General features: G+C 41.8%; 1 protein-coding gene and 1 long non-coding RNA gene across 3 annotated transcripts in view; one reads left to right on the top strand and one right to left on the bottom strand.

Moving 5' to 3' along the window:
• Window positions 1-210: 210 nt before the first annotated feature.
• Window positions 211-27,424, top strand: part of LOC132890946 (probable polypeptide N-acetylgalactosaminyltransferase 8) — a 72,274-nt gene continuing 45,060 nt past the window's right edge. The window contains exons 1-2 of one of the 2 annotated variants that reach the window (XM_060928343.1): window positions 211-391; window positions 1,302-1,411. In XM_060928343.1, coding sequence (XP_060784326.1) covers window positions 1,342-1,411 — 70 coding nt within the window. In that variant the 5' untranslated portion in view covers window positions 211-391; window positions 1,302-1,341. Of the gene's footprint in view, window positions 392-1,301; window positions 1,412-27,424 lie in introns of those variants that run through there. The other variant, XM_060928342.1, reaches the window with a different exon arrangement.
• LOC132890948 (uncharacterized) lies at window positions 6,866-7,745 on the bottom strand. The gene is made up of 3 exons (XR_009655249.1): window positions 7,315-7,745; window positions 7,143-7,214; window positions 6,866-7,012 (listed from the first exon to the last, which is right to left on the bottom strand). It is a non-coding gene; the product is annotated as an uncharacterized LOC132890948 (long non-coding RNA).

Raw genomic sequence — 27,424 nt, 5'->3', positions numbered from 1 at the left:
CATGCTAAAGAAAATGCTGAAAAGCATGGGTGCCAGGACACAGCCCTGCTTCACGCCATTGGAGATAGGGAAGGGGTCAGAAAGGTCACCGCCAAGTCTGATCTGGCCACTTTGATCTTCATGTAGTTGGATCATCATCTCGAGAAACTTTGGGGGACAGCCAAGGAGATTCAAGCTCTGCCATAGTCCCCTCCTGCTCACAGGATCAAAGGCTTTTGTCAAGTCAACAAAGGTTGCATAGAGTCCTTTGTTTTGCTCAAGGCACTTCTCCTGCAGCTGCCGGAGGATGAACACCATGTCTGTTGTACCTCTGTTGGCTCTGAAACCGCACTGGCTTTCTGGGAGTTGGTCTTCAGCGATGGAAGGAACAAACCTGTTAAGCAGGATTCTCGTGAGTATTTTACCGGTGTTCTGAAATTTCTTCCTACCTATAATTTCTTCCTACCCGTAGCAGAAATTTATAGCTGTATCTGATATTTTGTCCTACCTTGTGAAAATATCCTACCAGCACATATATCTTCTTCCCTCTGTGTTCAGGGTGGTAGCAAATTATTATAGACATATAACCCCTATAAATATCTGCTTCCCTCCATGTTTTAGGTGATAGCACATTATTATAGATATCAAATCCCCATAAATATCTGCTTCCTCTGTGTTCAGGGTGGTAGCAAATTATTATAGACATATAACCCCTATAAATATCTGCTTCCCTCCATCTTTTAGGTGGTAGCACATTATTATAGATATCAAATCCCCATAAATATCTGCTTCCTCTGTGTTCAGGGTGGTAACAAATTATTACAGTACAGTGAATATGGTCCAACAACTACTTCAACTTTGCCGCGGTCTTTAGCCGCCCAGAGTTCCTTCACTAAAACAAATACAAAGAAAAAGTGTGGCAAAATATATTTATTAACTTTATGAAAACGTGAATAAATAGGCCAAAGAAACTGTTAAAGGCGTCACGCAGTGGCAATAAAAGTTGCATTATTCTGCACCAGAATGCTTTCGAGATTCGAAATAAATTGACCGTCGATTTTTCAAAAGCTTCCCACGGTTGTAATCGGTCCTTATTTGATCATGCCCATCACTTGAAATTTTCCGCGTTCGCAGCGCCCCCTCTCGGTCAATGGAACAGCTGCGTGACGTCATACCAGTAACCACTCGGTGCAGTTGCAATGACGGACACACCAGAAAATAGGAACGATGCTGAGGAAATTAGCTTTGATTTTACCGATACAGAAGAAGAAAATGGCCCACAAGTAGAGATTTTGACAGCTGAATGTCCTGGTGGTATCCAGCCTTACAGATTTGAACCTGAGCGCTCATCTTCAGAAGAAAATGAGGACAGTTCTGACGACGACAGAAACGAAGACGAGAATGAAAACCGGCGACTTGAAGACTTGTTTTGGTTGGTTTCTCTGACTAAATCACTACTTGTGTGTATTTTTAAAGACCATTTCACTTGAATTAGAATGCTGTGTGATTAATCTATGATTATGTGTAATACTGATAGCTGTAGGGGGTGAAAGTATAGCTAGAAAGATTGAATTCTAGCAACTTGACAGCTTGCGATCTCGCGAAATGCAGTGGGCCTTCTGATACAGTCGACCCCTTGATATTCCAGTTTTCATCATTTTCCTTTTATTGCGGTTGATTTTAACTTGATATTCAGTATGTTATAGGCTGGGAGTATTGAGCTTTGTATTGTATAGTAAACGTACAATCGTCAGTAATAAGTGATAATTATTAGTTAAAGGCAGCTCTGTGGCATAAATCTTTCAATTAATCTTCTGTCATCCATTTGCTAAAATTATGTGCCACATATGTTATCAAGACAACACTTCATGTGACAAAGAAAGATATGACAAATACATAAATGTATGAAAATCATTTTGTACAATTAATGATTGATACATAGAAACACTTAAAACATGTGTGTGGCAGCGGGGGCGTGGTCAAGCGCCGGTCTGTGACAGGAGGGCGGAGCCAGGGAAGGCGAGTGGCAGAAATCACTACACCTGACGGTAATTAACCTGTGTTTTGTGTGTTTTCCCAGTCACCGCGCCCTATTTAAGGAGGCAGAGCTCATCCCGGGACAAGAACACAGTGTGTGTTTCGCTGTCAGATTAAAACTGGCGGTTATACTGAAAAGTCTGGCAATAAAAAGCCTATTTGCATCTGAAGCGTTGTCCTGCCGTCCTCTGTGCTCCACCCACACTTCAGAGAGCTCTACAGTGGTGCCAAAACCCGGGACAAGGTGGAGCACCAACCTCGCAGCCCCATGGAATCCTCCCCGTTCGTGGACCTGGTCCACGCCCTCGCCACGGCTCAGCAAAGCCAGCACCAGGCGCTCGTCATGCTCCGAAAGGAGCAAGAGCGGCGCTTCGAAGCCCTGGTGCTGGCCCAGCAGGAAGATCGCGAGGCGCTCCGGCATCTCCTCGCGTCGGCGGGGTCCACCAGCGCCCCGGCCGCGGGCCCGTCTCCCCTCACTGTGACCAAGATGGGCCCGCAGGACGACCCCGAGGCGTTTCTCACATTGTTCGAGCAGGTCGCCGAAGCCTCGGGGTGGCCGATGGAGCAGCGCGCGGCGCGCCTCCTCCCCCTCCTGAGGGGAGAGGCGCAGCTGGCCGCGCTATAACTCCCCGCCAACCGCCGGCTGGCCTACGCGGACCTTCACCGGGCCGTCCTCCGCGGAAATAATTTTTTTTCTATCAATACCTAGCCATGACCTTGAAATCAGATCCATTGATAACAAAAGTCACAAATAGTGTTCAGTGTTCGTTGTTACAGCCAAACACAATACACCGATTAGGCATTTTGTATCACAGAATATTAATACATCATTTCATAGTGTTTTGAGTGTTCAAAACTATCCACAAACTGAATAAATCCACAAAATCCGCAATGTAAACAACTCTGGTAAACGCACGCTATAGAGAAAACACGGTGACAGGCCAGCATCACCCAAGGGAGGTTACTGGTATGACGTCACACACAAGTTGACCTAGTTAACGGCTGGCTGCCTAAATTTGGCTGTGCGCGTCAACTTTAAATGCTTGTAGCGGGCGCATCGTGACACTGAGATCGCGGGAAACAGAGGGGCTTGAATAACCCGCCAAACCCGACATTTTGACACGATATAGCCTGATTGCTGAAATTACCGCACGACGCCTTTAATAAAAACATAATGAACTAGCACAGACAAGGAGGCGTATACATTACTCAAACATAACACAGAGGTGGAAAACTGTTTTGACCCAAGGGCCACATTGGGTTTTAAATATCGTCTGAAGGGCCAAATGTTGCAGGTAGGCTAATTGATAGGAGGGCTTGGATGAAATGGCCCAGCAGGCTGCATGTGGACCATGTCATGTTTCAGAACACCCTCCCTTGTGTGTGTCTGTGTGTGTGCGTGTGTGTGTTTTAGCAGTGAACAGGCTATGCTCATCCTGTGCCCACTGACGGCTTCTGCAGTTGTTTGCACATCATAAATGTGTCCACTCTGAAGCAATTCTTCGGTGTACTGTAAATTAATTATGAATGTAATTATGGGATTGATTTTGGTACATTATCTACATAATACCACATAGGCTTCTAGATACATAATCTATGCAATGAAATACTATTAGCTAAATCTTCAAAGGACATAAACATAAACGTAGGAAAATAGTACCTTCAACACTAGAACCCCACAACTGCTGCCATCCATCTGGTTGTTGTGGTTCATGGTTTTCACCGTCCACGCATATTTGGACTCCTCGCTTGTCCTATTCCTCAGAAAGTTTCTATTAGAGCATTAAAATTATTGTTTTAAAACTTCATTTTTAGAAAAAATTATCTCGAAAAAAGAAAAAAATATTCAAATTAAGCAAATTATTCTATATATTACCGCCAGTTCCTCAGAATCTTCCTGTTGTAGGCATCCTCATTTCCCATTGGGTCAATTACAGCAAGTGACTTCTCTGCCATGTTCACAACCTAAAGTAAAGTAATTTCATATTTCATATCAACAAACAAGCTGTATAAGGACTTTCTTTACAAAGCTAAATGATTATTCTACAGAGTCTTGCACAGCCTGCTTAATTTGTTCAAACCGAGAATTTGTTCAAATCTGTCCACATAACAAAAGACAGAAAATCTTTCAAAGTACTGTGTTATCAAAAACAAACATTTAGGAAACAGACCACAAGAATCCAATGTGCTGTAACATTCACAGGACACAGCCAAACATCCTCAGCTGGGAATTTCATCTGTAACAAATAATATAGAAATAATATGATTAATAAGGATGAGTAGAACCCTACGTCAAAAGAAATTACTTACTTTCTTAATAGGTACATTACCTTATGGAGACATCTAAACTGTCCATTAAAGAAGAGGGCGCTTGCCACAACGGCACTGAGATGAAATATGGCTTCCTGATAAAATTATCAACATATTTGTTAGTGCAAAAGTACATTCACAGACCATGTCAAGTAATTTCCATTCAAAAGTAACACATACCTTGTGTTGTTGTAGCAAGTGGTGAATGTACGCATCAATAACCTAGCATAAAAGAGAAAACAACAATGAAATAACAAAAAAAAGTAAAACAGTTTTGTATTCAATTACAGTAGTCATCTATTACTTCATCTGAAAGCCATCCTGATCCTTGCAGCGTACGGAAAGAGGATTGGTACAGTGAATATGATCCAACAACTACTTCAACTTTGCCGCGGTCTTTAGCCGCCCAGAGTTCCTTCACTAAAACAAATACAAAGAAAAAGTGTGGCAAAATATATTTATTAACTTTATGAAAACGTGAATAAATAGGCCAAAGAAACTGTTAATAAAAACATAATGAACTAGCACAGACAAGGAGGCGTATACATTACTCAAACATAACACAGAGGTGGAAAACTGTTTTGACCCAAGGGCCACATTGGGTTTTAAATATCGTCTGAAGGGCCAAATGTTGCAGGTAGGCTAATTGATAGGAGGGCTTGGATGAAATGGCCCAGCAGGCTGCATGTGGCCCCCAGGCTGTAGTTTTCCCACCTCTGGTATAACATCAAGTTAGTGGGTGAGGGTGGGGTAGTGTTAATAAAAGTATAATAATGAATTGTTAGTAAAATGTCATTGTTAGTAAAAGCCGAAAAATGACTTGTTAGATGAAACAGGACAGATGAAACATCTTGTTAGAAATATGAAAATAGCCAACAGGCTAACCTGAAGAAGAAAAGCTCCAACATCTCCACCAGGTAGAGAACAAACCGGTGGAGAAGGTTTGACCAACGGGTCAGAACCAAAAACCCAAAAAGTTAAGGCACCAATCAAACCTTCTTGCTGGATGCTGAGGTTAATCTTTGGCGGAATATGGTCCATTTCCTGCACTTCAGCTACTGTATTGTCTACCTGTTTATCTGTATCAGTGTGTTCTGCTGGCATTTTGCCACAAAACTGAATAACAGAAGGCCATTCAGACTGTTGATTTGTTGAAGGCAGAGGGCAGATTTCAGGGAACACATCAGATGTCTTCGTGATGTCAACCTTACTAGGCACAGGGCCAGTCTGGTCTCGTACATCTGTAGATGCGCTTCTTCTATAGGGTTTTATGTGGTTGATGTTGTATTTGTTTTTCAGAGTAGCTCCTTGAGATGTACTTAGCGTGACAAGCCTACCGCTAATTGCTTGTATCATATAAGGTCCAGAGAAATCCGCTTCAATCCTGCCTCCCTTCCTTCCATGCTTCCTCATGTTACACAGAAGTACCTCATCACCAATGCTGTACTTAAGGTTTTTGAACTTCTTCATTACTTTTCTTGAATATGCCTCCTTCTGTTTCTCTTGGGACTTTCTAATGTTTTCCTCAGCCTGTTCTTTAACTGCTGTCATTTCTTTTGCTTTTTGCTCCACTACTTCACTGTACTTTTCTTCTGCTGGGACAATATCTAAAAGCTATAATTAAAACAATTTCATACAATGTAATTAATTACTGGCACAAAAGAAAATTAAACTTAACAGCTGTGTTTTATAGTTTATAGTTCAGCACCTGTTCATACCACCATTTAAGAACCCTGTTGCCACACTTAAGAGACCAAGCATTACCCCTGAATGTGTTCTTGTTTGCAGTTTCCACTTTGACTACCAAAAGCAAACCCACAGAAAAGAAAACATAGAAGCAACCCCGTAATGGCAGTGACAAAATAACAGTTTTAAACAGAAAAAAAACAGTTTTTGTAAACATAAAGTCAAAGCACTGAGTGGCCATATCATAATACTTACCGGCATTTCAGCAGGTACCTCTGACGGAAATACTGCTTCTCGTCCATACATAAAAAAAATGGAGAGTACTTTGTGGTAGTGTGAATTTTGGACCGCAGAGAAAACAAAGTTGCCTCAAGATAAATCTCCCAGTCATTTTGTTGGTCATTAACCAGTTTCTTGAGGGCTCTAAAATAAAATAATTATCATGAAAAACAGCAATAATACAATATTATTGCAATAATAAATATGATGACTTGCACATACTATAAAAGTACCGTTTGATGTTGTCATTTGTCTTTTCATCCAGACCATTTGTTTGTGGATGGTAGGCTGCGGCCACGCTTCTCTCTATGCAGAGCAACTCACAAAGTCTGTTGTTAAGCTTTAAAAAATAAAAAGAAAAAATAAAAGTGAAGACTAAACTAATTACCTGACATTATTGGTTGATTCACATTTAACAAGGCAATTGTCAACTGTTGATAGACAACTGTGCAGATGTTTTGAATGCTTGTTATTTAAATGTACATACGTCATTCACAAACTCTCTTCCCTGGTCAGAGAGAATGCGCTTTGGGCAGCCATGCCTGTATATAATACTGCAAATACATCTTGCAACTTCTGCAGCTGATTTGGACTTGAGTGGAAAAGCTTCCACCCACTTGGAAAAAAAATCAGTAGCTGTCAAAATGTATTGAAAGCCATTGACAGTTTTGGGAAGTGGTCCAGTAAGGTCGATCCCAATCAAATCCCACACGCCAGAGACCTAAAAAAAAGTAATATAAAGATAACCATAACACTAAACTGTTCACCTCCCATAAGGACATAGGGAGAATGTGATTTCACACTATTGTTACCTACTGTATAGTTTTGCACGAGTATTAATATGTATTTACCTTTATCGGCTGCAACTCCCCCACTGCAGTCAATGGTTTTCCAACCTTTTGGCATCTGTCACATTCTAAGATCTTGAAAATATATAAACTACATTATTAACATTATTTGTGTGTGACAGTCAGTTTATATTAAACAAACAAACAAACAAAAAAAATTAAAAAAAAAACATACCCAATTTTTTATGTCTACAGACATCCCGGTCCAGTAGAACCTGGAAGAGATTGCTGCCCATGTTTTAAGGATGCCAGTATGACCTCCCATGGGGGAGGAATGGAACTCCATGAAAAGTCTCCTGGCTTCCTCCCTCTTTTTCACCACCTTCTTATTACCAAACCAGAGATCTTTTTCTGTTAATGATACATTACTTTAATAATGCGTTATCGCCACATACAGTATTCTAAATAACATGCATCATAGACTTGTGATACTAACCCCTTACTCTGAATTTGGAGGCATATCTCCTCAGATTTTGCCTCTGACTTTTTCCATACCCCGAGGGGTATGTGCCTTCTGTCAGGAGGGCATGCACCTGATCCCATTTACTTTCCATGTCTGTACAGTAATGTTAAAATGACTGTAGGTCAATACACTCTCAAAAGAGATGTGTTAAAAACAACACACATTTAACACATCAGCGTGTTTATATAAGGACAACACAGTTTGTGTTAATAAATGTGTTGAACTCTATAACACAGTAACTGTGTTGAACTATTTAACACACTAGTGTGTTAAAACAACACAGTTTGTGTTTTATTAAATAAATAAAACACAAACTGTTTTAACACACTAGTGTGTTAAATAGTTCAACACAGTTACTGTGTTATAGAGTTCAACACATTTATTAACACAAACTGTGTTGTCCTTATATAAACACGCTGATGTGTTAAATATGTGTTGTTTTTAACACATCTCTTTTGAGAGTGTATCATAGAGACTTGCAAACGAGCCTATGTAATACCAGAGACATGCAAACCCTGCGCTAATGTAAAGGTAGGCTACTGAGTAAGTTTCGAAACAGCTGATAAACAGAGCTATTACACATCGAACTGCACGCTCTCAGAAACAATCATATCATGTATCATAAAAACGTACATTGTCTTATAAACTAGCTTAGGCTACACAGTGAGATAATGTATTGTAAAGATGTATTTCGTCTCGCAAACTGCAAAGTCTGGGCTAATTTCGTAGGCGCATGAGCAAGTTTTATGACTACATGAAAATGACAATGCTTCGCAGTATTAGCTATTCAAACTGCATTCAAACACACATCATGCACGTGGCAAGTTGAACTATTTGACTGTCAAACATATGCATTGAATACTGGTCATAGAAGGTATTAAAAATACAATAAACTAACCTTGTGTAATACAGTAGCAGAAAATTATGGCCCTGTGAATTCGCCGTTGTACGCATGCGCAGTTAACTCGGGTAGGACGTTTTCATGGGTAGGATGAAATTTCAGAACACCCGGCAGTGGCCAGAAGGGTAATCCCCCGGTAGTTGGAACAATCAGACTTTTCTCCCTTCTTATAAATTGTGATTAGGACAGCATCTCACAGATCGTGTGGTAACTTTCCCTGCTCCCAGCAACAGAGTAGGAGATCGAGGAGCTTGCTGTGCAGCATAAGACCTCTGTGCTTCCAGATCTCTGGAGAAATGCCATCTACTCCTGCTGCCTTACCGCTTTTGAGTTGGCCTGCAGCTTTAATTACTTTCTCGAGGGTAGGTGGTTCATCGAGTTCTGTTCGGATTGGAAGCTGGGGAATGCGCAGGATTACTGAATCCTGGACTGTGCGAGTTGCACTGACGAGGGACTGGAAATGCTCCGTCCAGCATTTGAGGATTGATGTCTTGTCAGTGAGAAGCTCCTGGTTATCAGAGCTATGCAAGGGGCTTTGGACCTGATAAGTAGGGCCATACACTGCTTTCAGAGCTTAGTAGAACTCCCCCCAAAGTTGCCACTGTCCACAAGGAGCTGGATACGTTGTGCGAGGTGGTTCCACCATTCATTCTTGATCTCTCTAAGCCTTCTCTGAAGGAGGCAGCAAGCATGCCGGAAGGAGGCTTTCTTTACTGGGCAGGATGGCTGCTGTAGGTGGGCCTGGTGAGCAGATCTTTTCTTTGCTAACAATGCCTGGATCTCCTTGTCATTGTCATCAAACCAGTCCTTGTTTTTCTTTGTGGTGTAGCCGAGAACCTCTTCGGATGACTTCAAGATGGCTGTTTTCAGTTGGTCCCACATGGTCTCAGGGGAGGGTTCACGGGAGTAGGTTTGTTCCTCAAGTTTCTGCTGTAAGTTTGCCTCGAATTCAGCTTTCACTTCGGCTATGTGAAGGTTGCTGACATTGAGTTTTTTCATCCTGGGACTTCTTTTCTTTGACTTGGGTTTGAAGTGGAGTTTGAGTTTGCATCAGATGAGATGATGGTCTGTATGACACTCAGTGCTGGGCATCACTCTGGTGTGTAAGACATCTTTCTGGTCTCATTGGCGCACTAGAACGTAATCGAAAAGGTGCCATTGTTTTGACCGAGGATGCATCCAAGTTGTTTTAAGACTGTTCCTTTGGTGAAAGATGGTGTTTGTGATGACGAGTTGCTGCTCGGTGCAGAATTCTAGCAACAGACGCCCATTGTCATTGCAGTTTCCAACGCCATGTCTCCCAAGAACTCTTTTCCAGGCATCTGAGTCTCTGCCTACTCTGGCATTGAAGTCACCAAGGATCAGAACCTTCTTGTCAGCAGGTCTACTTTGCAGGAGCCTACTTTGACTCTTCTGCTGTCGATTAAATACTGCTCATTTTAAAGGTAGACTGCCTTTCAGATTTTTCAAGTTTAGGTCATGAAAAGAATTTTCCCTGAAACCCAATTATTTTTGTTCAGTGGACCGAAAACTATTGAATTCGAATCACAGATTTCCAATTTTATTAGTTTTTTTTTTAATAGAACAATTAATTAATTTAGAGCCATGTGGCCCTAAATTCTGCACTATTTTTTCCTGCTTCACCATGACCCAATTCAAGATACTATGTCATGCATCACGGGGAGGGCTTTCCCCGTTCGCGTAAGGCATTGTGGGATACAAATTTGAAACAGGAGAGAAAAATGGAGGCCGTGAGTGTGCAAATGAAACGTGAAAGACCGACTACAGTAACGGAAAGCGAGATGAAAAGACGTTATGTTATATATGAAGGAAAGGAAACGCAGGACCAAACTAATAAATATTGGCATTCGGCGAGTACCTCGGTGTGATCAGCTGTTCGTTTAGAGACAGAATGATGGAACTGTCAGTGCACGGTCAAAGGTAAACCTTTGTTAATGGTGTTTATGAGGTAAAGGAGTAGATCTGGAGAGTCCTCAGACATAGTGTTTTGGTAAACTGGGATGTATGGATGCTGTCCATCCCCCACTCGCTTGCTCACTCTAATTTATTGACGGTGTAGTGGCTGCTGCTTTATGCCCCGGGGCTCCCTCATGCCTGTGTTACCTTCTGGCTCTCCCCTTTTAGTTATGCTGTCATAGTTAGTTTTGCCGGAGTCCCTGTGTGGTGTATTAATGACGAGACGGTTGCACGCGTTTAACACCTTTACTGATAACTTGCATAACTGATACAACATAACATGCTGGTAATGGCTCATGCTCTCTGGCTCATCTGTCTAAGCATGCGCATATCACATGAACACACAAACTATGGTAAGCCCATAAGCTCAATATACCACATCACCTCCCCCCTTACTTTAAAGGTAACTTAGAAAAGACATCCCAATCATATAAAATGTATCTCCCCATTTACTTTAAGGTTAGCCTAACGTATTATTCTAACCAAACACCGTAACATAAAATATATCATTACTATGCGCATTAAGATTAGAAATGTCCACATTACCCATACTGCATAATAAAGTTAACTGAATGCTTAACTGAATAAACTGAATGCTTTAACTATAACTTTTACTAAATATCAGCACTCAGTCTCGTATCACCTCACTCAGTCCCGGTAATGTTGAGGCACTTTTGGGGTACGCTGGGAGCGCTTCAGGGGCACCGCTACAGGATCAGGCGGCTCAGCTGGCTCTGACAGTTCAGGTGCTGGGGATGCTCCAAAACTGCTCTCCATCGGCCCGGTCTCCTCAGCTACTTCCTCAGGTTGCTGATCTGGAAGCCCCGTAGAATGGCGAGGTCTCAGCTGGTCTCCATGGCGTCGGTATTCTTGATCCGTCACTTCACCGCGGACCTTGAATGACACAGGCCCTGACTGCTGGGTGATGACTCCTAGGATCCACCTTGGGATTTCGCCAGCAGTGTTTCGCAGGTAGACTTGCTCCTCGACATCGAACTGTCTGTCCAACGCATTTCTGTCATGTCCTTCCTTCTGTAGATACTGCTTTCTCCTCACCATTTCTTGGATGTTTGGTTTCAAAAAGTCCAGTCTGGTTCTGACATGTCTTTTCAAAAACACATCTGCAGGCGTTTTGCCTGTTGTGCTGTTGGGAGTGGTGTGATACCATAGCAGGAAGTGAGAGACTTTGTCTTCAATGCTCAAATCTTCTCTCGCCAGCTTTTTCATGCCAGCCTTGAACGTTGAGACGTATCACTCGGCTAGGCTGTTTGTGGCTGGGTGCCTTGGGGCACCGGTCGTGTGGAGGATTCCATTTCTCCTCACGAACTGCTGGAACTCATCAGACATAAAGGTTGTTGCATTGTCTGTGACAATCTGTTCAGGGACTCCATATGATGTGAACAGTCTCTTTAGTCTGGTGATGGTTGCAGTGGAGGTTATTTGTGTCATTTTGTAAACCTCCAGCCATTTTGAGAATGCGTCAACTACAATCATGAACATGTGGCCCATGAAAGGCCCTGCAAAGTCAATGTGAAGCCTCTTCCAAACACCTCCTGGAAATTCCCAGGGATGTAGCAGCACATGGCGCGGCATGCTTTGCTCTAGCTGCCACGTTTCACATCCTTTGCACACTTTCTCAATGTCCATATCAATATGTGGCCACCAGACATATTGCCATGCGATTGCCTTCATTTTCACAATGCCAGGGTGCCCACTGTGGATTTCTTTAAGCACGGCAGCTCGGAGCTTAGTTGGTGCAATCACTCTCATGCCCCACAGCACACACCCCTGCTCCACAGAGAGTTCATCATGCTTTTTGTGGTATGCTTTCAGTTCTTCAGGAATTTCCTTTGGCCACCCTTCCATGATGAATCTGTGCAGCCTTGACAGCTCTGTGTCAGTTCTCGTTACCTTGGCAATCTGCTTTGCAGTCAGTGGCACGCCCTCTAGGTGTTCACATATCAGTGCGTCGACATAGGCGGAGATTGTCTCTGTTCCCACATCCTTGGTCTCTGACAGCGGCACACGAGACAACCCATCAGCATTGCCATGCTTCTCTGACTGACGCTAAACAATGTGGTAGTTGTATGCCAACAGTACGATGGCCCACCTCTGGATCCGGGCTGCTGTCATTGTGGGGAGCCCTTTGCGTTCTCCGAACAAAGTCAATAATGGCCTATGGTCTGTGACCAGGTTGAATTTACGTCCCCAGAGGTATTGGTGAAACTTCTTAACACCATACACAAGGCTTAAGGCCTCTTTCTCAATTTGCAAATACTTCTTCTCTGCTGGAGAGAGTGTACGTGAAGCGTAAGCTATTGGATGCTCTTCTCCATCTGGTGTTGTGTCTTGGATTACAGCTCCAATACCATAAGCTGAAGCGTCACAGGCAAGGGTCAATGGCAGACTCTGATCATAGTGTACTAACATTTTGTCACTTGTCAGGAGCTCTTTACATTTGTTGAACGCGTCTTGCTCGTCTTTCTTCCATTTCCATGTGACTTGTTCTTTCAGCAGTCTGTAAAGTGGCGCTAACACAGTGCTTTGCTGTGGCACAAAACGGCCATAGTGGTTCACTAGGCCTGGGAAAGCCCGTAGGTCTTTGACGTTTGTGGGTGTGGGCACATCGTGTATTGCTCTCACCTTATCTACAGATGGGTACACCCCCTTTTCATCCAGGACATGGCCCAGGTATTCAATTTGGGTCTTTCCGAACTCGCACTTTGACCTTTTCACTCTGAGTCCGTTCTCTTGCAAGCGTTGCAGGACTCTGTCGAGGTTCTTCAGATGTTCTGCCTCATCTCTTCCCATTATGAGCAGGTCATCGAGGTAAATGACCACATTCAGGTCCTTCATCAGACTCTCCATCACTCTCTGGAAAATGCTGATGGCAGAGTTAATGCCAAAGCAAAGACGATTATACACAAACAAGCCCTTGTGAGTGTTGATTGTTGTGCATTTATTTGATTCTTCATCAAGGAGCACTTGTTGGTAAGCTGAGGCTAAGTCTATTTTTGAAAACAACTTTCCACCACTCAGAGTTGCCAGCACTTCTTCAATGCGCGGTAGTGGGTATATGTCTGTGTTGGTTGCCTGGTTCACTGTCACCTTGTAGTCACTGCACAAACAAATGCTGCCATCTCGCTTGACCACAGGAATGACAGGAGCGGCCCACTGACTGTGCTTCACTGGACTGATGATGTTTTCTTTTTCCAGTCGCTGTAGTTCCTCTTCGACTCTTGCTTTCATTGCAAACGGCAAGGGCTGGCTTTTGTGGAACTTGGGCGTGGCGTCAGGTTTGACAGAAATTGTTGCTTTAATTCCTTTTAATGTTCCCAATTCCTCTTTGAAGACTCGACTGTATTTTTCTAGCACCTCTGGCATTGACTTGGTCGCTGGGGGCTGTTTTGCATTTTCACTGACCATTTTAATTGTTTTCCAGTCCAGCTTAATGCTTTCAAGCCAGTTCCTACCACAGAGTGCAGGTCCATTGCCTTTCACTACGATTAATGGTAAGTCAGCAGTCTGATCTCCATAAGCAACTTTTGCCACGAACTGCCCTCTGACTGGAATGGCCTGGCCAGTGTAGGTCTTCAGTGTGACGTTGCTGCCCCCTAGCGGCACATCCGCGAACGACTCTTTGTACATTGCCTCAGATATTATGCTAACTGCGGCTCCAGTGTCAATTTCCATTCGAACATTTCTCTGGTTTACGGCAAAGTTCGCTTTGAATACCTGTTTTTCTGTTTCATTTACACAGAACACTTCCTCTTCTTCTGCTTGCACATAACTTGCCACTCTTTGCTGATTTTTATTTTGCTTCCCTTTCTTCTCCCTCGCGGCAGGCTGCCCCCCTCTGCATGCTTTCTGGATATGGCCAACTTTGCCACATTTATGGCATTTAGCGCTTTTAAAGTAGCAGTCACTTGCGCTATGATTCTTCCCTTTGCATCTATAGCACGCTGACTGAGAAGGCTTTTGTTTTTCAGTTACCTTGTGAACAGATGATGTAGACGGTGGCTCGCTTTGCCTCAGCTGTCGTGTGTCTCGGTGGGCTGCTTCCATGTTGAGAGCGATCTCCTGGGCTCTGGCAAACGTAAGCCCATCCGTGGAAAGCAACTTGCGTTGGCATGCTTCATCATGAATTCCACTGACAAAGCCGTCTCGTAGAGCCTTGTCCAGTCTATCCCCAAAATCACATCTTGCAGCTAGCTGTTTCAGTTCAGCAGCAAATTGAGCTACCGGTGCACCATCTTTCTGAACACATTGGGGGAACCTGAATCGCTCAGCTATGACCAGTGACTTAGGTTCATAGTAATCCGACAGAATTTCCATGATCTCATCAAAAGTCTTGTCTTTAGGTTTCAGAGGCTGAACTAAATTTCGTAGCAGTCCGTATGTAGAAGCACCAACAGAGCTTAGCAGATTAGCTACCTGTTTTTCATCCGCAACATCGTGCGCTTCGAAAAAAGTTCCATTCGCTCGACATAGGCCGACCACTGTTCATTTCCAGGATTGAACTCATCCGGTTTAGGGAAGCTTGCCATCTTCACTGCTCACTACCATTAGGCTACTGTTTTTTTACCTTGTCACCAATTTTGTGGTGTATTAATGATGAGATGGTTGCACGCGTTTAACACCTTTACTGATAACTTGCATAACTGATACAACATAACATGCTGGTAATGGCTCGCGCTCTCTGGCTCATCTGTCTAAGCATGCGCATATCACATGAACACACAAACTATGGTAAGCCCATAAGCTCAATATACCACACCCTGCTTGTACTCAGCACAAAATGTATGCTGTACCTACTTATTCAGGTGACATTGGGCATACCTAAAACCTGTGTTTTCTCCCCCCCGCCCCCCCAAAAATCTGTCCCTCTGAGTTACATGTCAATCCTGGGAACGAGGTGCTGACCTCTTCTGCTCCTCAGACCTGCCTGATCCATCCTGATGCCCTGTGTCTGCTTGGAGTCTCATCACATCGCTCCTGTGGAGGACGGCCCCATATGGACAGTTGAAAGTCACACCTGGAGGACGCTCTGGACACTTACAGTAACGCTTTTATGGCTGAGGACTACAGTTGACTTGCTAACTTTAGGAGTGCAGTTGTCATGAACAGTTTTGCACTCAAGTTTCCATCAATGAAGAGTTATAACATCAACAAAACTGACTTCATGTTAAAACTGTTAATGTTATAGTCATGTTGTCTGTTGTTGTCCAGGTGAGGATGGGTTCCCTTTTGGGTCTGGTTCCTCTCAAGGTTTCTTCCTCGTGTCGAGTTTTTCCTTGCCACCGTCGCCACAGGCTTGCTCATTGGGGATAGATGAGGGATAAAATTGGCTCATGTCTTGGGTCATTCAGATTCTGTAAAGCTGCTTTGGGACAATGTCTATTGTTAAAAGCGCTATACAAACAAACTTGACTTGACTAAACCTGCGCATACCGTACACACACACACACACACACACACACACACACACACACACACACGGACTTCCTCTGTCTGCTTGACTGCGTGAAGCGAGCAATTTCATGCACATTATTTGCTTTAATCCCCAGCCACAGAACGGCCTGATATTTTGTGAGATATTACAGAAATAAACATATATATCACAATGACCAAATTTCAGAGGAAACTAAATTTCACCGATTTTATGAAATCAAAAGGCTGTCTCGCTTTAATATATATTTAAAAAAATACCTTTTTAGTGTAAATTTGTGTTAAACCTACCTGGAGCTGAGATAATGCCAGAAATGTTTATCACTATATTCTGTATATTATTTGCCTGACAGGAGCCATTTTAAGATCTCAGAGGTTTATCCGTATCTTTTATTATACTTTTTATCATATTACCCAGTCTTTAGAATGTACATTGAACTTGTTTCACACTCCCAATCAGATAGCTGAGTCACAGTTAAAATAACCGATTCATATGTATAATCACTTTGCTAGTTGAGCTGTTTCTCTAAAATGATCCGATATCATATCATTTCCACTTTTTACTTGCTTATTTACAATGAGGCCACTGAGTTGCTCTGCATATCATTCTCATTATCCATTCATTGAATGATAAATACAACCCCAATTCCAAAAAAGTTGGGACAAAGTACAAATTGTAAATAAAAACGTAATGCAATAATTTACAAATCTCAAAAACTGATATTGTATTCACAATAGAACATAGACAACATATCAAATGTCAAAAGTGAGACATTTTGAAATTTCATGCCAAATATTGGCTCATTTGAAATTTCATGACAGCAACACATCTCAAAAAAGTTGGGACGGGGCAATAAGAGGCTGGAAAAGTTAAAGGTACAAAAAAGGAACAGCTGGAGGACCAAATTACAACTCATTAGGTCAATTGGCAATAGGTTATTAACATGACTGGGTATAAAAAGAGCATCGTGGAGTGGCAGCGGCTCTCAGAAGTAAAGATGGGAAGAGGATCACCAATCCCCCTAATTCTGCGCTGACAAATAGTGGAGCAATATCAGAAAGGAGTTCGACAGTGTAAAATTGCAAAGAGTTTGAACATATCATCATCTACAGTGCATAATATCATCAAAAGATTTAGAGAATCTGGAAGAATCTCTGTGCATAAGGGTCAAGGCCGGAAAACCATACTGCGGCGCCCGTGATTTTCGGGCCCTTAGACGGCACTGCATCACATACCATACAGGCATGCTTCTGTACTGGAAATCACAAAATGGGCTCAGGAATATTTCCAGAGAACATTATCTGTGAACACAATTTACTGTGCCATCTGCTGTTGCGAGCTCAAAGAAGAAGCCGTATCTAAACATGATCCAGAAGTGCAGACGTCTTCTCTGGGCCAAGGCTCATTTAACCCTTTGGTGACTGACCCCTTGAAAATGGTTCCTCCAGGAACGATGACGTTTCAGTTGTCAAGACAACGGAAAAACTAAAATACAAGAGCATTTTGTTTTGTGCACAAGAGCATTGTGACGTATCTTTCTGTTTTTGTATTTTAGTTTTTCCGTTGTCTTGACAACTGAAAAGTCATCGTTCCTGGAGGAACCATTTTCAAGGGGTCAGTCACCAAAGGGTTTTAAAATGGACTATGGCAAAGTGGAAAACTGTTCTGTGGTCAGACGAATCAAAATTTGAAGTTCTTTAGGGAAATCAGGGACGCCGTGTCATTCGGACTAAAGAGGAGAAGGATGACCCGAGTTATCAGTGCTCAGTTCAGAAGCCTGCATCTCTGATGGTATGGGGTTGCATTAGTGCGTGTGGCATGGGCAGCTTACACATCTGGAAAGACACCATCAGTGCTGAAAGGTATATCCAGGTTCTAGAGCAACATATGCTCCCATCCAGACAACGTCTCTTTCAGGTAAGACCTTGCATTTTCCAACATGACAATGCCAAACCACATACTGCATCAATTACAGCATCATGGCTGTGTAGAAGAAGGGTCCGGGCACTGAACTGGCCAGCCTGCAGTCCAGATCTTTCACCCATAGAAAGCATTTGGCGCATCATAAAACGGAAGATACGACAAAAAAGACCTAAGACAGTTGAGCAACTAGAATCCTACATTAGACAAGAATGGGTTAACATTCCTATCCCTAAACTTGAGCAACTTGTCTCCTCAGCCCCCAGACGTTTACAGACTGTTGTAAAGAGAAAAGGGGATGTCTCACAGTGGTAAACATGGCCTTGTCCCAACTTTTTTGAGATGTGTTGTTGTCATGAAATTTAAAATCACCTAATTTTTCTATTTAAATGATACATTTTCTCAGTTTAAACATTTGATATGTCATCTATGTTCTATTCTGAATAAAATATGGAATTTTGAAACTTCCACATCATTGCATTCCGTTTTTATTTACAATTTGTACTTTGTCCCAACTTTTTTGGAATCGGGGTTGTATATATATATTTATCACTTACATATTATCACTTACAGGTACATACTTTCCACCACACAAGAAACACTTATTTCCTGGCATCCTCCATGAGCAAAATCCTGTCTGATTAACAAACAGAATTTACATCAAATTGATCCAGTTACAGTCAAATGGCTTTAAGAAACACCTGTAGTCAGAAGCTGTATTTGATCAGACAAGCAACACCCATTAGTATTAGGCAATGTGCTGTTTCCAGAAAGTTCTCACACAGCTTTAAGGATGAGGCTCCTAAAGTTGACTTTAGCTAGATTTGTCATCTGTGTCTGCGTGGCTTTTTTTCTGATCAATTATGTGACGAGATGGAGAATATTAAATCATGACAAGATGGATAAAAGCGACACAGTGGAAAGAGGACAAAACAAGGAACAAATTGGTGAAAAAGTCTGTGAGTACCCAAAATATGGATTCGCTGCTATATCTGCTATATCTTTCATTGTAAAAAGTAAATAAATAAGATAAAGTAGCTTTGTTTATTTGTATAAATTTATTTCTTCTGCATGAAAGAGAGCTGTAAAAGGCAATAGAAAAGATGAGAGATAAATGTGATCAGAAAAGTGTACCAGAAATGCGATTACATTTAACGTATTTGTATATTCTAATCATGTCAAATATATGGTCAAAATTTTGTGGACACCTGATCGCCATACCCATTTGTCCTTATTGAAAATCTGATTCCAGGTGTAGTCCTTTCTTTCCTGTTATAATAACCTCGACTCTTCTGGGAAGTCTTTCCACTGAATTTTGGGGCGTAGCTGTGGGGATTTGTGATCATTCGGCTACAAGAGCATCAGTGAAATCAGGCACTGATGTTGAGTGAGGAGTAATGTCTGGGGTGCAGTCGGCATTCCAGTTCATTCCAAAGGTGTTCACTGAGGTTGAGTTCAGTCAGGGCTCTGTGCAGGACACTTGAGTTCTTCCACTCCAACCTTAACACATCATGTCTTCATGGAGTGCTTTGTGCACAGAGGCATTGTCGTGCTGGAACAGGTTCAGGCTTCTTAGTTCCACTGAAGGGAAATTGTAATGCTACAGCATATAAAGATGTTCTTGTGTGCTTCCAGCTTTGTAGAAACATTTTGGGGAAGAACCATATATGGGTGTGATGGTCAGGTGTTCACATATGTTTGGCCATATAGTGTAGGATGTAAAGGAGTTAACGCTGCAAAAAAATTATATGGGAAAATATCTTGAATATGAGCAAAACTATCTAATATTTCTGATTTTTTTTTAATTATTATAAATTGAAAACATGATTATTCTATTGTTTTAGATGCTTTACTCATTCTAAGCTTTAAATTTTCTTTTCTATTCTGTTTTCTATTCCTTCATTCAAGAAATAAATTAATACATTTTGAAAATTAGGAATTAGTACAATTATGGGGGAAATGTCCAAAAATAGGTTTAATAATCTTGTATTTTGTTTTCTGTAATCTTATAACAGGAAATAGTAGCTACATCTGACTTTATTCTATCAACGTTCACTGGATATGAGCAACCGCATACTCTGATTGGCTACTCTACTACTAGGATATCAGCACATACAGTTAGGTCCATATATATTTGGACACTGACACAAATTTTGGTTTTTTTACCTGTTTACTGAAACATATTCAAGTTATAGTTATATAACGGATATGGACATAAAGTCCAGACTTTCAGCTTTCATTCGAGGGTATCCACATTAAAATTGGATGAAGGGTTTAGGAGTTTCAGCTCCTTAACATGTGCCACCCTGTTTTTAAAGGGACCAAAAGTAATTGGACAATTGACTCAAAGGCTATTTCATGGGCAGGTGTGGGAAATTCCTTCGTTATGTCATTCTCAATTAAGCAGATAAAAGGCCTGGAGTTGATTTGAGGTGTGGTGCTTGCATTTGGAAGATTTTGCTGTGAAGAAAACATGCGGTCAAAGGAGCTCTCCATGCAGGTGAAACAAGCCATCCTTAAGCTGCGAAAACAGAAAAAAAACCATCCGAGAAATTGCTACAATATTAGGAGTGGCAAAATCTACAGTTTGGTACATCCTGAGAAAGAAAGAAAGCACTGGTGAACTCATCAATGCAAAAAGACCTGGACACTCACAGAAGACAACAGTAGTGGATGATCGCAGAATAATTTCCATGGTGAAGAAAAACCCCTTCACAACAGCCAACCAAGTGAGCAACACTCTCCAGGAGGTAGGCGTATCAATATCCAAATCTATCATAAAGAGAAGACTGCATGAAAGTAAATACAGAGGGTTTACTGCATGGTGCAAGCCACTCGTAAGCCTCAAGAATAAAAAGGCTAGATTGGACTTTGCTAAAAAAAACATCTAAAAAAGCCAGCACAGTTCTGGAAGAACATTCTTTGGACAGATGAAACCAAGATCAACCTCTACCAGAATGATGGAAAGAAAAAAGTATGGCAAAGGCGTGGTACAGCTCATGATCCAAAGCATACCACATCATCTGTAAAACACGGCGGAGGCAGCGTGATGGCTTGGGCATGCATGGCTGCCAGTGGCACTGGGTCACTAGTGTTTATTGATGATGTGACACAGGACAGAAGCAGCCGGATGAATGCTGAGGTATTCAGAGACATACTGTGTGCTCAAATCCAGCCAAACTGATTGGTCGGCGTTTCATAATACAGATGGACAATGACCCAAAACATAAAGCCAAAGCAACCCAGGAGTTTATTAAAGCAAAGAAGTGGAATATTCTTGAATGGCCAAGTCAGTCACTTGATCTCAACCCAATTGAGCATGCATTTCACTTGTTAAAGACTAAACTTCAGACAGAAAGGCCCACAAACAAACAGCAACTGAAAACCGCTGCAGTAAAGGCCTGGCAGAGCATTAAAAAGGAGGAAACACAGTGTCTGGTGATTTCCATGAGTTCAAGACTTCAGGCAGTCATTGCCAACAAAGGGTTTTCAACCAAGTATTAGAAATGAACATTTTATTAACAATTATTTAATTTGTCCAATTCCTTTTGAGCCCCTGAAATGAAGGGATTGTATTTAAAAAATGCTTTAGTTCCTCACATTTTTATGCAATCATTTTGTTCAACCCACTGAATTAAAGCTGAAAGTCTGAACTTCAACTGCATCTGAATTGTTTTGTCCATAATTCATTGTGGTAATGTACAGAACCAAAATTAGAAAAATGTTGCCTCTGTCCAAATATTTATGGACCTAACTGTATACCATGAGTAGAGAAAAACAAAATGGCAGTGCATGTTGCTGAACCAACCGAGGACGAAATAAAAACTCTACTTGAAAACAACCCCCCCCCAAAAAAAAATACAAAAAAGCAACAAAATATGGAATAAAAAGTATTTGATGGTAAGAATGTGTCTTTTTTTAAATTTTTCAAGAATGATTATTATAGCATTTTTCACAAACTGCTACCATCATTTTGCCGGTTTGTTTACATTCTTCATATTTAAGCATTAAAATTATTATGCATGTATGCAATTTGTCACATGTCTGATAAGCAGAAATGATTTTGTCAGATGTTTTGTAAAGTATTTATTTATCGAAATTGCAAAAAATAAAAATGCTCTATTTCTCAAAATCCAGTGAATGTGGATAGAATCAAACAGTTATTCCACTCAAGCTTGTCGTACATGGCTTATAGCCAACTCGGTGCTACGTGACTCATCAGCTATCAGCTCATGTACCGGTACGACTCGATTTCATGGAATAACTGTTAAATGTAACAGATGTTTTCAGTTAATAAGATGTTAAGGTTTTTTTTTCCTCTCCAGTGAAAATACTACAGAAAAAAATCTTTAGATCATCTCATCATCTCATTATCTCTAGCTGCTTTATCCTTCTACAGGGTCGCAGGCAAGCTGGAGCCTATCCCAGCTGACTACGGGCGAAAGGCGGGGTACACCCTGGACAAGTCGCCAGGTCATCACAGGGCTGACACATAGACACAGACAACCATTCACACTCACATTCACACCTATGGTCAATTTAGAGTCACCAGTTAACCTAACCTGCATGTCTTTGGACTGTGGGGGAAACCGGAGCACCCGGAGGAAACCCACGCGGACACGGGGAGAACATGCAAACTCCACACAGAAAGGCCCTCGCCGGCCCCGGGGCTCGAACCCAGGACCTTCTTGCTGTGAGGCGACAGCGCTAACCACTACACCACCGTGCCGCCCATCTTTAGATCATTGTTTTAAAAAAGAAAAAAAATTGTGGGTGGGTTTTCCACAATACAATTTATTAATTCTGTCTCTAAAAATGACTCACTAAACAATTCACAAAGCTGATTTAAATATATCAGAAAAAGTAGAGTAAACCATTCTGTTTCTCTGCTCACATTAATCAGATTTTTTTAACCCTCATTCTCAAAACTGGAACATGGATCAAGGTTTTAAAACACCAATTAGTTTCTCATAAACAGCTGAACTAGAGAGGAAAAAAAACTCTTGGATGAAAAAAAAAAGTTTGATGTAAAGATATGATTTTAATGCATGCTGTGTTAATACAGTTGTGGTCAGAGGTTTACGTACAGTGACGTCATTTTGGATATGAATGTCATGGCAATATTTGGGCTTTCGGTAATTTCTTTGAACTGTTCTTTTTCTGTGGCAGAATGATTGTACAGCATACATCTTTAATTAAAAAAAACACTAAAATTTGGTGTACAAATTTTAATTTTCTTTGCATTTTCTGAAATCAACACAGGGTCAAAATTATACATACAGGGTCAAAAATATACATACAGCACACCTGATATTTGGGTAAAATATCTGTTCCAAGACTCACCTTGACATTTTTGTTTACCATGAAGAAGCTTCTGGCAGAATTCTGGTTGGATATTTCATGACTCTTCATGGTAGAATTGGTAGAGTTCAATTAAATTTGCTTTTTTCTTGGCATGGACTCGACTTATAAGCACAATCCATATATTTTCAATAGGGTTGAACTCAGGACTTGTTTTCAGCTTAATGTTAGCCTGCTTTATCCTCCACAACCAGCTCTGATACGTCTTTGGGTTCATTGTCCTGTTGCAAGTCCCAAGTCGTGTTCAAGTTTCTGATAGTTTATGCTGAAAAATTCCGAGGTAGTCCTCCTTCATTATTCCATCCACTTTGTGCTCCACTGGCAGCAAAACAGCCCCAGAGCATGATGATCCTACCACCACCACCAGCTGGTACAGTGTTCCTCTGTACATGGTGGTCATTGTGGCCAAACAACTCAATCTTTGTCTCATCTGACCATACAGCTTTCCTCCAGAAGGCTTTTTCTTTGTCCGTGTGGTCAGCTTCAAACTTTAGTTAAGCTTGAAGGTGTCAATTTTGGAGCAGGGGGTTATTTCTTGGATAGCAGCCTCTTATGGCCCTTTTCCACTACCCTTTTTCAGCTCACTTCAGCTCGCTTCAGCTCACCTCAGCCCGACACGGCTCGCGTTTCGACTACCAAAAAACAGCACGACTCAGCTCGCTTCAGCCCTGCTTAGCCCCTAAAACTCGCACCGTTTTGGAGTGGGGCTGAAGCGAGCCAAAGCGAGCCGAGTGAGGCTGGGGGCGTGAGCAGACACTCCCCTGTGCACTGATTGGTGAGGAGGAGTGTCCTCACATGCCCACACACGCCCCGCGAGCACGCTGGGATCTGTAAACACTGCAAACCCGGAAGGAGAATAATTACGAATTACGAGAATTTCTGAAGCCTTATGCGCCTTGCCTCATCTATACGCTCTTGCCAGTATCTGTTCGCGTTGTTGGTGACAACAAGCCACAGCACCAAGACCAGCAACACTAACGACTTCATGTTTATTGTTTACTATTCGGGTCGTGAGACTACCGCTTAAAAGCTCACTGATGTCACTGTTTGCGCTGCTTAACGACATCACCTGACATCCACCCACTTTCGCTAACTCCACCCAATGTGTCCACCCACTTCCAGCCAGCACGGTTCAGCGCGGTTGTAGTCGAAATGCAACTCCAACAGCCCCGCTCAGCTCGACTCAGCTCGACTCAGCACGGCACGGCTCAGCCGCGTTTGTAGTGGAAAAGCGGCATTAGTCCATGGTGATCTGAACTGTAGACAGCGATCCATCAGCTTCCAGTTCATGGCAGGGCTGTGCCATGGTGGTTCCCAGGTTGTTCCTGACCATCCAAACCAATTTCCTTTCAGCTGAGGGTGACAGTTTGGGTTTTCTTGAAGCAAAGTGACCCTGTATGTATAATTTTGACCTTGTGTTGATTTCAGAAAGGCCAAAGAAAATTAAAACTTGTGCACCAAATTCTAGTGTTTTTTTAATTAAAGATGTATGCTGTACAATCATTCTGCCACAGAAAAAGAACAGTATTAACACTTATTATGATGGTAAAGAACAAGGCTCACAGGGTTGGACCTTTTGCATCACAGCCCTGGGGGTGTTTTACAGCACAGGCTACTGGCTTGAATAAGCATTGTGTCCTTTAAATATAATTACATTTCCTGGTAATAAAAGTGAGATTGCTATTCACCAGCCTGACTGTTCATATGTCACAGACAAACATAATGTGCTGTAAAATAAAAAGCCTTTAAACATTGTTTGATTTAGAGTACAACCCCGATTCCAAGAAAGTTGGGACAAAGTACAAATTGTAAATAAAAATGGAATGCAATGATGTGGAAGTTTCAAAATTCCATATTTTATTCAGAATAGAACATAGATGACATATCAAATGTTTAAACTGAGAAAATGTATCATTTAAAGAGAAAAATTAGGTGATTTTAAATTTCATGACAACAACACATCTCAAAAAAGTTGGGACAAGGCCATGTTTACCACTGTGAGACATCCCCTTTTCTCTTTTCAACAGTCTGTAAACGTCTGGGGACTGAGGAGACAACTTGCTCAAGTTTAGGGATAGGAATGTTAACCCATTCTTGTCTAATGTAGGATTCTAGTTGCTCAACTGTCTTAGGTCTTTTTTGTTGTATCTTCCTTTTTATGATGCGCCAAATGTTTTCTATGGGTGAAAGATCTGGACTGCAGGCTGGCCAGTTCAGTACCTGGACCCTTCTTCTATGCAGCCATGATGCTGTAATTGATGCAGTATGTGGTTTGGCATTGTCATGTTGGAAAATGCAAGGTCTTCCCTGAAAGAGACGTCGTCTGGATGGGAGCATATTGCTCTAGAACCTGGATATACCTTTCAGCATTGATGGTGTCTTTCCAGATGTGTAAGCTGCCCATGCCACACGCACTAATGCAACCCCATACCATCAGAGATGCAGGTTTCTGAACTGAGCGCTGATAACAACTTGGGTCGCCCTTCTCCTCTTTAGTCCGAATGACACGGCGTCCCTGATTTCCATAAAGAACTTCAAATTTTGATTCGTCTGACCACAGAACAGTTTTCCACTTTGCCACAGTCCATTTTAAATGAGCCTTGGCCCAGAGAAGACGTCTGCGCTTCTGGATCATGTTTAGATACGGCTTCTTCTTTGAACTATAGAGTTTTAGCTGGCAACGGTGGATGGCACGGTGAATTGTGTTCACAGATAATGTTCTCTGGAAATATTCCTGAGTCCATTTTGTGATTTCCAATACAGAAGCATGCCTGTATGTGATGCAGTGCCGTCTAAGGGCCCGAAGATCACGGGCACCCAGTATGGTTTTCTGGCCTTGACCCTTATGCACAGAGATTCTTCCAGATTCTCTATATCCTTTGATGATATTATGCACTGTAGATGATGATGATGATGATGATGATGATATGTTCAAACTCTTTGCAATTTTACACTGTCGAACTCCTTTCTGATATTGCTCCACTATTTGTCGGCACAGAATTAGGGGGATTGGTCATCCTCTTCCCATCTTTACTTCTGGGAGCCGCTGCCACTTCAAGATGCTCTTTTTATACCCAGTCATGTTAATGACCTATTGCCAACTGACCTAATGAGTTGCAATTTGGTCCTCCAGCTGTTCCTTTTTTTGTACCTTTAACTTTTCCAGCCTCTTATTGCCCCTGTCCCAACTTTTTTGAGATGTGTTGCTGTCATGAAATTTCAAATGAGCCAATATTTGGCATGAAATTTCAAAATGTCTCACTTTCGACATTTGATATGTTGTCTATGTTCTATTGTGAATACAATATCAGTTTTTGAGATTTGTAAATTATTGCATTCCATTTTTATTTACAATTTGTACTTTGTCCCAACTTTTTTTGGAATCGGGGTTGTAAATTCAACATAGTCATTGTGCAGAATAGTGGTACAAAACCAATGAAATTCAGTTAGCATCTAACCAGAAGTGCAAAATACAGATTATTTACAGATAAGTGCCAGAAGTATGTACTGCAGCATAGTGATGATATATGTTACATTATACACAGTGATGGACAGTGGAGAGTCAGGCTACAATATATAAATATTGTCTGTACATCTTTAAATTTATATTTACAGAGGGCACGGTAACAGGATGAGAGAGGATATAAGGTTGTATGTCCAGTTAGCAGTACACCAATCAGCCATAACATTAAAACCACTGACAGGTGAAGAAGTGAATAACACAGAGTATCTCATTACAATGGCACCTGTTAAAGGGGTGGGATATACAGGGTTAGTCAATTATGTTAACACTCATGGATTATTTTTCTCCTGAATGTGTGGTGCACTGTGACCACTGCTGGCGTAATTGTGCCCTACTTTTTTGACACCCCAACACTGACGTCAGACGTCTACTTACAGATGGTGCAGCAGTACGCCACTGATTAACTTCCACTACAGATCTGATTGGTGGGGTATTTCCAACAGGATGGCGCACCGCCACATTTTGGCCATACTGTTTGTGCTTATCTCAAACATGCATTTCCAGGTCGATGGATAGGTCGCGGTGGACCATTGCCGTGGCCTCCACACTCTCCTGATTTGACGCCCTGTGATTTCTGGTTATGGGCTATGGTGAAGGAGCGCATGTATAGCAGGAAAGTTTGTGATATCAATGACCTCAAGGACAGAATAAGGACTGTGGTATCATCTATTCTCCGCAAAATGTGTGTCCG

This window comes from Neoarius graeffei, chromosome 8 (assembly GCF_027579695.1).
Source record: "Neoarius graeffei isolate fNeoGra1 chromosome 8, fNeoGra1.pri, whole genome shotgun sequence".
Classification (NCBI taxonomy): domain Eukaryota; kingdom Metazoa; phylum Chordata; class Actinopteri; order Siluriformes; family Ariidae; genus Neoarius; species Neoarius graeffei.
The sequence above is the reverse complement of the archived record's forward strand: the minus strand, read 5'-3'. Positions and strand labels throughout refer to the sequence as shown.